This window comes from Mchenga conophoros, linkage group LG18, assembly GCF_057382185.1.
Source record: "Mchenga conophoros isolate Kocher_MC1m ecotype Shallow Benthic linkage group LG18, M_conophoros_male_GT1.1, whole genome shotgun sequence".
Lineage (NCBI taxonomy): Eukaryota > Metazoa > Chordata > Actinopteri > Cichliformes > Cichlidae > Mchenga > Mchenga conophoros.
The window spans coordinates 15,372,807-15,383,526 of record NC_140543.1 but is presented as its reverse complement, the minus strand read 5'-3'; the positions used below and the strand labels follow the sequence as shown (position 1 = coordinate 15,383,526).

Below are 10,720 nucleotides of genomic sequence, written 5' to 3'. Positions count from 1 at the left end.
TTTGGTTTTAAGCCTGCTTACGTCCTTTCGGGTTGAATTTCTAACGCAATATTGTAAACATGCTTTTATTTTGAAGGCCATCACCGGAAGAGTATTATCCGCGTTTATCGCTTTTTGTTTTACTTGTGCTCAGCGCTCTGAGTGGTGTCGACTCGACAGTCTGAACAGGACGAAGCGGACAGCAGGTGAGCACTTTACCTATTGTAAAGCGTAAACACGTTGACGGTTATTCGTCTTTTCCCACTTTCTTTAACTTGTTTTTACTAAAAATGCAGTTAATGCCCGCACAAACCGGTGTTTTTACTTAGCCCGCCCTGAACGTTGGTCGTAACCGTAGTTTAATCTAAATGAAATAAAAGTTAGTGGATGCAGTAATGAAACATCACACAAACCTTAGCTTTGGTAGTCATATAGGTAGCACTGAGAATCAAGGATAACTAAATTACGTTAAAATCTAAATAAAAGTATGTCTTTTCATTTTCTGAGCTGCATGTGCATTTAAGACGTGCGGCTTTTGCAGAGGCAGCCTGTCTTTCCTGCAGCACCGGTTTATCCTAACGATTTGTTAAATCAGTGCACAAGTGTTACGAAAGTAGAAACTCATTTTGAAAATGGAGTACATCACAGTGGATCTGTAGAGATTCCCCATTTGCCCTTCACAATAATGGAAGAAGTGCCTCCAGAAAGGTATGGACACATAAACACTGGATTAAACTGATTAAATCACAACAGCATGCTGCAGGGAGAAGAGGCAAAAATATTCACTTGTGTTTCATGAAATAAAAAACAAGTGAGAAATAATAGTCTTAATTTTAGGAATTTGTAAATAAGTGTGAAACATGTAAGCGTTTACTCTAAGCATAAGTCACTGTGGGTCGGGCTACTGATGCTGTCTTATATGTGCTAAAAGGGCAAAACGAGGATCCAGCTAATAAATTCATGCATATTGCAGTTTCTCTGATTTCTGCATGGTCTGACCTTTAGGTGAATTTGCTGGCAGATCCAGCCTGAGAAAAACTGTGTTGTTTTTTTTAACACACACCTGAATGCTCCAAACCAGCAAAAATCCCCTGGTTTTACAGGGGTGCTCTCACTTACTGATTAAGCACATTTGATTAGCAGTACCTGGCTGCTACTTACACTTTTCATTACTATGGAAGTCTGATCATAGTAGCACCCTGCTGGACCAGCTGGGTGTTAAACGGTGAACACACACTGAGCCCGTGTTTGACCCTAAATATTTTATTTATTTTCATTTCTGTTTTTGAACTAAAATGTCCGTCCGTTGAACAGGAGAAACACTGTCTGTCTTCGGTTATGCTCATTATTTGTTAGGCTGACTTGTCTTTTTATACATCTCACTTAATGACCATATTAATACTAATAAATATTAATATCTTTTCCCTAGAGAGATGTGGTGGGTGCTGTGGGTGCTCGCCATCTTGCTGGCTCTCTTCTGCATTGTGGATGTGTGGTACTTCCTGCGGGTCGCAGCGGTCATCCTGCGGGCCTGGTTTCAGCCTCCAGTCTGGGACATCACAGCGGAGCAGGTCCTAACAGGCCGGGTCACTCCCCATGACATCGACATGTGCCACATGAACAATGCTCGGTACCTCCGGGAATGTGACTTTGCTCGCTTCTCTCTCTACATGCGTAACGGCGTGTTTAAGGCTGTGCGGGCCCTCAAGGCTTCAATGGTGGTGGGGGCCACAACCATTCGTTATCGCAGGGCTCTGTGTATCGGAGAGGGTTATGAGCTGCGCAGTCGCATCGTCACTTGGGATGACAAAGCCTTTTTCCTTGAGCAGAGATTCGTGTCGACAAAAGATGGCTTGGTGTGTGCCGTGATGTACTGCAAGCAGAGTGTCATACGCGGCAGCCCGGACAAGATTCTGCAGCACCTGTGCAAAAGAAAGGTAAGGGAGGAAACCACACAGATGCATGAGTTACACACGCTGTCCCGCTGAATAACATTGAGCTTGTGTTTTGCACGCTGCAGGTGGAGTGCCCTGAGTTTCCAGAGGATCTTCAGCACTGGGTCAACTTCATCTCTGCCAGCAGCCAGGCCCTCAGGGCTGAGAGCGGCCTGGAGGAGAAGAACAAATAAAACCTTTCATGGGCAGATATTAAAAGTGGCGTCTTGTGAGTCAGCCTGTTTACAAGCCCAGGAGGAAAGTCTTCTCCTATTCAGAATCTCTTCACTTAAACACACTTGTGCCTGCACTTTGTACAACAAGCTTTATTTAAATTCCAACATTTGCAGATATGAAACACTTGATAACAGCACACTACATTATTCTGAGAGGTTGACAGTTATGGTAAAAATAATAAAATATTAGAAAATATAAGTAATACAGTTTTATAAGGTGTGTTATGATGTGGTGTGACAGCAATAAAAGAATTCAGGAAATTGGTTTGAAGTTTTTACTATAACCAAATGGGAAGAGATTAAACTACTTTATATGAGAGTGTGTGTGTTGCAGTGTGAACAGGTGTAGCAGGGAATGACATCATGCTTGAGTGATGGGATGATCACACAGTTTACATGTTTGCATGACCAGAACCGCCAGGACACATCAGCCTTTGTAACATCCACAGATTTCATGTAAAACTTAAAAAGTAAGCTGAAAATTCAGTCAGAACGACTGTGTCATGAATGCTGCCTGGACACTGAGTCATAAAGCATGTCACAAACACTTCTCATGCACACGGCTGACTGGCGGTTACAAGTGAGAACAGATTCAATACCAGTTTTTCTTGATGTAAAAAAATAAGACCACAATAAATCAATCCAAAACTCTTCTCACTTTTCATGTCACCTGTAACCTGTACAATTCATCCGTCAGTTCACCCCCACTTCAGGGGGGCTGGAGCCTATCTATCTACCATAGGGCAAGAGGTGCGGTACACCCTGGACAGGTCGCCAGTCTGTCGCAGAGTTAACGCCAAGAGTCAGACAACCTTTTAAACCTATGAGCCATTTAGAATCACCAGTTAACCACCACAACTGCATGTCTTTGGACTGTGGGAGGAAATCTGAGTACTCGGAGACAACCCATGGAGAAAACCTAATACTTTGTTGAAGCAAATTTTGAGTTAATACCATTGAATGTCACAAAAACCTGGCATTTTAACAGGGCTGTGTACACTTTTTATGTCCACTGTAAACTAGAATTGGTTCAGAGGTTTGTAACAGTGGGAAAAAAGTACCCGGAAAAGAATACACTATCTACACTATTCATAAAAGTAGATAAAGTCAATCCAGTACATTGTTACTCTGTAACTAAGGTGCCACGTGTAGACTTAAGTATCATTATTGGCCATAAGCCTTACGTATTTTACACTTTTACAGCCTATCCCTTTTTGTCCTGTCTCTCCCCTCTCTCCAACTGGTAACAGCAGATGGCTGCCCCTCACTGAGCCTGGTTCTGTTGGTGGTCTTTCCTTCCCACTGTCACCAAGTGCTTGCTTATAGGAAGTCATCTGATTGTTAGGTTTTCTCTGAATTATTGTAGGATTTTTACCTTACAATAAAAAGTGTCCCAACAAAGAAGCAAAGCTACAAACTATGAGTGAAGAAAAATATTCACTGCAATAAAAATAATTTCAAAACATAGTAATTGAGATGTTGTTGTCTACTGACAAAACAAACTAAACTAAAAGAAATATTTCTAGGAAATATTCTTAGCTTTAGTCTTGCCTTTTGAGGATTTGATACATACATTTGTTGAGACTTGGAATGGCCTTATGAGTCAAATTCCTCCACAAAGTGCTGTGTTGTAATTACTATTCGGAATCTCTGAAATCTACCTGACAAATACCCTCCATATTATATTAATAAGATGCAAATTCAACTAAAAGGAGAAAGCTGTCTAGGAGCGGAAACTAATTAGAACATTAAAAAAACAAAAAAAAACTAACTCTCGTACCATAAAATATAATAAAAATATTAAGTAGTTTTATTATTATTAATATGTTTTTATTTATTGGCAGTGCTATGTTTAAAAAGCACTATTTTGTCTTATACAAAGTAAACAGTAACTTCTAGTGAATGAAAGGGCGCACGGAACGACCTTACATACCGTCTCTGTGTTAACCAAGGTTCAAATGAATAAATTAAGATATAAAATAAATAAGTAACTAAATCACGTGTAACTGTGGCATCGCCAATCCCTGGAAAACGCGAAAACGTTTTCGTGTAACCATGCCGACAGGTCAACCAATAAGGCTTCTTGTCGTCATACACCCGGAAATTATGTTCATTGATTCTACCGGTTTCTTCAAGTTGCACCGCTTTCCATGATAGCACTTTCTTCAGGACGCGCAGTGAGTTTCACGGGCATTAAAAGATACTTCTGCCGTCTGTATGGTTGACGCTTAATGTCTGATATGGTGAACTGAAGTGTGGCGGCTGTGCGAGGAGGCTGTGCTCGCTTTAATTCCGAGGGCACCGGCTGCTGGCAGCTAGCGGCTAAGCTAACAGATTTGGCTTTGACAGCAATCTGCAGGCCGTTCATTTTAAAGGAGAAGCGTTAGCTTTACAATCCCCTCAAGGTTGAATCGACTGCTTGTGAAAATATGCTGCTTCTGTATTTTTAGCCAGGTTAATTTCAAGTCAGTGTAAGGAGGGGAACACTGATCTCTTGTTTTGTTTTTTTTCCCCCCACATCTGCACTGTCATTGATGAGGTCAAAGATGCATTTATTTTAATCCTGAAGGCAATCATCAATTTAGACTCTTTAAAAAAAATGCTTATGTTTTTAATTTAAAAAAATAAGATAAAAGATAATGACTGTAACATTGCAAATAAACACGTTCTTTTCTAAAAACTTCGGTTTTCATTTTTGATGCTAATATTTGAACTATTTCTCCAGAGAGATGTTGCTGTTGGCGTTGGGTGCCCTCCTCCTGCTCTTCTGCAGCCTGGATGTTTGGTACTTCCTGCGAGGGGCCCAGGTGTTCATCCAGGCATGGTTCCAGCCCAGGATACGGGACATTTTAGCCGAGCAGAGCATCGAAGGCATGGTCCTTCCACATGATTTGGACTACTTGGGCCACATGAACAACTCTCGGTATCTGAGGGAGTGTGACTTTGCACGCTTTCACCATTACATGAGAAACGGACTGTTCATGGCCTCACGCAAACTGGGGGCGAAATTGGTGGTAGGGGCGTCTACCATCCGGTACCGCCGCTCCTTGGTCTTCCGTGAGGCTTTTGAGATTCGGACCAAAGTTTTGGGCTGGGACGAGAAAGCCTTTTACTTGGAGCAGCGTTTTGTATCCAAGAAAGATGGCTTCGTCTCTGCGATCATGCTCTGTAGGCAGAATGTGGTGCACTGCAGCCCCGAAACCATCATTGAATTTATCTGCAAAAAGAAGGTAAGGGAAGTGGTGGCGTCATCCTCAAAGTGCTTCTGTTCAGGAGTAGAATCCACAAAATCATCACATTTTAGTATCACAAAACTATGAGTATTATTGACTGATTAATCAATTTTATTCATCTAACACTATAGATCGAGTGCCCAGAGTTTCCGGAGGACCTCAAACACTGGATGAACTTCATTGCGGCCAGCAGCCAAGCCCTGAGAGCAGAGAGTGGACTAGAGGGAAAGAACAAGTGAAGCCACACCATGACGCTGCGTATCATGAGTGTCGACACATTTCATATCATATATAGCATTGCACGCACATATACATGCACACAAACACTTAAACATTGTAGAGTGTTTTAGTTGACTTCCAGAAGTATCTCTGTTTTGAATAAATCCTACCTGCTGTGTATTTTTGTAAGACGTGAAGTTCTTTGACCCGAGGGGAGCTGAACATGAAAACTTGAACTGTAAGGTTTCAAATGCTCAGTATGTAAATGGATCACAATGGCGTTTGTAGCTTTACCCTTGCAGCTTATTCAGTAGTTGACTGTAAGTAGACCAGCATTACACATCTTCATTCTCATTCAGCAAAATCCTCTAACCTCAGATAAGCATGTAGAACAAAATGTAATCTTCCACTGACGTCAATGCATGTTTTGAAACAACCAGAATATTTTTGTGCCTGTTTCTAGTAGTTTAGAACACGTTATAACTTTTCACCAAAAAAAAGACATGGGTGCAATGAAATACTTGAATGGATATAATGAACATGTGCTGACGATTGTTTTAATTTCCCTATCAGTATTTTGCACAAAGTTATTATTAACCTAAGGGAGAAAACAAAAATTCTTATGAGGGATGAATATATCGGTGCAATGAAGAATTAAAATATCTGCTTTTAAAAGGACAGCCCCTCAATCAGGCCTGCGTGTCATTTTATGAGAGCGTGCTTATATTTTCGATTGACGGGTGTAATGCGCAAACATGAGGTTGCTGGCAACTTTTCAAAACCTGCAACGCACAATTACCAATGAATGTCTGAGTGATGTTTGAGTCCACTGAGGGGGTCATTTGAAAGATGTTCTCGTTAACGCATCAGAGTTTTTCCTTTGTGACCAAAGTAATGTACTGTTCTGTGTGAAGGAAATCCGATTTTTTTTTTTAAAGATGTCTAATCTGTTTTATTTATGTTGTTGATGCACTGATCACCAGATTCTTTTAAGTTTGAAGTTATACATTCTCTGTTTAAGTCCCAACTATTTATGATTGATTGAAATGTATCAAAATTTATTTATTGTGTTTGTTAACATGTAAGTGAATTTTTTTTCAATTAAAAATGCTCTGGAAACTGTTTGGGTCACTGTTTTTGTCTTTGTGAGCAAAGTACACATGCAGTTTGGTTTGTAGAACTTCACGGGACATTTTTACAGCTAATGTACTTAATTTATATTAAACAGCCTTTAGGTGATCATTTAACAGTTAACATTTGGCATGTAAATCTAAAATTTCTGACTTTGAGTTTTTCCTTTGTTGTTCAGAGCTGGAAAAGCAGCATTTGCAACTTTCAAAAACCATAAGTACAGGGCTGTTATAGTTATATGTTTAGATGCTGTAGCTTTATGTATTTAATTTTTCCATCACCAAATTAATCTTGTTTTTACAGGAAAATGTGCTTTTTACAGTTTTAGTTACTAAAACTATTTGTAGATAACAAGTCCAGATTAAAAATGTGATCGTCAAAGTAATGATAGGTATCCATTCAAAATCCTTCCACGTGAAAGTGCCAACAATTGTGACATTTTAATCCATTTAGAAAAGTCCCCCCATCAGTGACCAAGAGCCCAAGGATGTACAGGCACAGGTGTAATTTCCAAAATGTGGGTTTCATTATACTCCAGAAAAGACAAAAATAATGTCAGAAATACACAATCACCTTCACATTTTTGCCATTTCTTCCACACTCAACTCTTTTCATTTCATTGTATAGCAATGTTTGTAATTAGAATATGTTTCTGACCTTGCTTTCGGGTTTTCAATGTAAATTTCAAAGCAGTCAACAATACAGGCACATCTACAAAGAACATCTCAATATCATGGGCATTGACAGCTGTGTCAAGTGCAAACTGAGATTTTAAACATGCAACAAACGATGGAAGATTCATTGTCACTGTAAAATCTAATTCGTTCCCAGAACAGTATTTATTGTTCAGTCACAAGAGCTTTCTCTAGTTTAAACAACACATTTGCTTTGCATTCAAACTCAGAAGTCTGAATGCAATCTCCCCCTCCACACCAGTGTTCTCAGGCACTGGTACATGGTCAGTGTCAGACATGTCACTGTCCTAAAACAGCACGGCCCACATTAGAAATGATGTATATGTAGACCAGTGATGGGAATTAGGGGTAACGGCGGAATTAGGAGAATTGGTAACGGTTACTTGTAATGGCGTTACCCCTTACAAGTAACGGCGTTACTTTTTTCAGTAACAAGTAATATATATACCAGTTTTTAAATTGTGTTGATAGGCCACGTAAAACCAGAGTCATGATAAACAATATATACTCGGCGTTTTTTCCTGAATAGTTTCGCCACGTTTACTGTCTAGCAAGCACTCTCTGCTTATGATTCGTGTTGGTGGAAAAATGCACCATGTCGACCAATCGAAAAATGATATGGCGACATGACATTTGGTCGTTTAGGAAGAGGGGGAAGTTTTAGGAGTGATGGCTAGAGAGAGCCAGAGAGAGTAGAAAAAGAGAGAGAGGGAGTTTTTAGAGATTTGTGACGTTTAGCGTATTTGTATGGCGTTATTTTTGTGCCACTATTCTGAGCGCACGTAAAAACAAGTTTGCAGGTGCAAGTGTTGTATTTTGAGGAGAAATTTATTTTGAGCGACGAAAAGCTGAATTTGAGTGAACAAAATTCATTCCTGCGTGCAAAAGTCAAATTCCTCCTCCTGAGGTCACACACACACACAATAGCAGCCCTTCTCGCTCAGTTTTTGCATTTGCGCTTGCTCAAAATGTGTTGCTCACGCTCAACATTTCTGCCCGTGCGCGCTCAACTCTTTAATAAAGTTTAAAAAAAAAAGAAAAAGAAAAAAAGTTGTGCCACAAAACCAGCCAATCACAGACTTGGATGCAAAAAAATCTGATTGGCTGTTCTGGTCTCCAAGCCGTTCGAAATGACGAAATGCAATATCCCAGAATCCATTTCGTCCAAAATTCAAACGAGGCAGTGGCGGAGGAACACAGAGTGGCAGAGTTTGAAATATTACTCTTTCTGGGTCACAAAATAAACTTGTAAGATATTTTCATGCGAGAATGGTGCTGTGTAAACTTCAAATATCTGCTCGATTCATCAAGACATCACATATTTGCATAAGTGCTCTAACATTTTTGGAGATGATAATAGCATGTATTTCCATATATACAAAGGCACTGGAATCCCAGATAAAAACATGAATATTGTTTTCTTTTCTTTTCTTTACTGAAAATGAAGAAAAAGAATATTAGATCATTCACAAAAATAGCAGTGTCTTCATTTTCATTCACAAACTGGAATTTTTATAGTAGAAAATGAAAATGAAATGAGGATTTGGCTTTTTCCTTTAAGCACTGAACTAATATTAAGTTGTATATCCGTATATACTGATCTACAACTAACATTTTAGACTTGCCTCCACGCTGACTGGACCACATTCCACAGATCTTCTGCATTCTTGGGTTTTGCTTTAAGAACAGAATTTTTGAGGTCACACCACTAATTCTCAATCGGATTGAGGTCTGGGGATTGGGCCGGCCACTTCATGATATCAATCTGTTTTTGTCTGGAACCAGGATATTGCCCGCTTGCTGGTGTGTTTGGGGTGTTTTCCTGCTGAAACACCCATTTTAAGGGTCAGCATAAGGCAACATGAACTGTTCCAGTATTTTTAGGTACTGAAACTGGTCCATGGTGCCTGTTATGTGATAAATGGGCCCCACTCCAAAGTATGAGAAACAGCCCCAAACCATTATGCTTGCACCTCCATGTTTTACTTTCTTCAAAGTGTACTGTGGCTTGTATTCAGTGGCCTTTACGCCCAATAAGAACAATCTTACTCTCATCTGTCCACAGAATATCGCACCACTTCTCTTTAGGCCAGTCAATGTGTTCTTTGGCAAACTGTCACCTTTTCAATACATGTGGTTTTTTTTCAGCAGTGGTACTTTATGAAGGTTTCTTGCTAATAGTTTGGCTTCACATAAGCATCTTCTGATTACTGAAGTTCTCACAAGTAAATGGAGATCTTTTTTTATTTCTCTGGAGCTCATCACTGGATGCTTCTTTGCCATTATTGTTATTCTATGATCTAGGCGGATGGTAGTATTCCTTTTTCTACCACGTGTTTCGGGTTTTCTTTCCCATTTCAAAGCATTTGAGATCTTTTTAGCTGAGCAGCCAATTATTTTCTGCACTTCTTTTTAAGTTTTCCTCTATCCAATCAACTTTCTGATCAAAGTTTTTTCTCCCTCGATGCAATGTCTGGAACGACCCATTTTACTCACTGAGCAAGGGCTAAAACCAGCAGGTACAACAGCTGCCTTCCTTCCTTAAATAGCCCAAAAAAATTCAGATTTTTTGGAACTTGGAACTGTTTAACCCTTTTCTTCTTTTTTCTATATCTTGTTGTGTATGATATATTTTTATTATATACTTATTAGATATTTTTTTTAAATTGCATTTGATGCATTTGATACAGAATTCAACAAGCCAAACTGTCTCTTTACAAAGTCCCGTATCATATCGCATTAAGAAAACATCGCGTATGCTCAGAAGCTCACTCCAATGCAACCTTGACAAAGCTCAACAAACATCAGTAAACACGCAGACTGCGTGCAGTTATTCCCATAGTGTGCCAAGTCCCGAGTATAAACGCTATAAATGATACAGTTTAACCAAAAGTAACACGTCTGTGTCGAAAGTACAGATATTTGTTTAAAAATGTAGGGAGTACATGTAAAAAGTTATTAGAATTCAATTTAAGTACCCTTACTTCCCCGTTATATAGACAGCGAATATAGACATCTAGACAGATTACAAATTAAATGCCACATATGCGAAGAGAGAGAGAAAGACGGGGGAAAAAACAACAACTATAATAGAAGACGTGATTTATCTCAGATAACAATTTCAGTGGGTAGATGCTTTGGAATATTATATTTTTTTATGGTTTGTTTTCTAGAAGTAATTTTAAAGACTTTATATATAATTTAAATTCGTTTAAGAGCATAACCAAAATAACGTTACAACACAGTTTGCAAAATCGAATGAAATATTTGGTTTTTACCATTTCTGAACATCA

General features: G+C 39.3%; 2 protein-coding genes across 2 annotated transcripts; both read left to right on the top strand.

Annotated features, from left to right (window-relative positions):
- Positions 1 to 62: 62 nt before the first annotated feature.
- Positions 63 to 2,410, top strand: LOC146553451 (protein THEM6-like). The gene is made up of 3 exons (XM_085254888.1): positions 63 to 185; positions 1,409 to 1,916; positions 2,000 to 2,410. Exons 2-3 carry the CDS (start codon positions 1,413 to 1,415, stop codon positions 2,105 to 2,107), a joined length of 612 nt encoding a protein of 203 aa, XP_085111014.1. The 5' UTR covers positions 63 to 185; positions 1,409 to 1,412; the 3' UTR covers positions 2,108 to 2,410.
- A 1,810-nt stretch (positions 2,411 to 4,220) lies between these two features.
- LOC146553450 (protein THEM6-like) lies at positions 4,221 to 6,720 on the top strand. The gene is made up of 3 exons (XM_085254889.1): positions 4,221 to 4,326; positions 4,875 to 5,379; positions 5,514 to 6,720. The coding sequence occupies exons 2-3, from the start codon at positions 4,879 to 4,881 to the stop codon at positions 5,619 to 5,621; spliced, it is 609 nt and encodes a 202-aa protein (XP_085111015.1). The 5' UTR covers positions 4,221 to 4,326; positions 4,875 to 4,878; the 3' UTR covers positions 5,622 to 6,720.
- The last annotated feature ends 4,000 nt before the right edge of the window (positions 6,721 to 10,720 follow it).

Coding starts and splice junctions, on each gene's coding strand:
- LOC146553451 (XM_085254888.1), top strand. CDS start 1,413: ATGTGGTGGGTGCTGTGGGTGCTCGCCATCTTGCTGGCTCTCTTCTGC. Junction 1,917..1,999: donor AGCACCTGTGCAAAAGAAAG/GTAAGGGAGGAA, acceptor TGCACGCTGCAG/GTGGAGTGCCCTGAGTTTCC.
- LOC146553450 (XM_085254889.1), top strand. CDS start 4,879: ATGTTGCTGTTGGCGTTGGGTGCCCTCCTCCTGCTCTTCTGCAGCCTG. Junction 5,380..5,513: donor AATTTATCTGCAAAAAGAAG/GTAAGGGAAGTG, acceptor CTAACACTATAG/ATCGAGTGCCCAGAGTTTCC.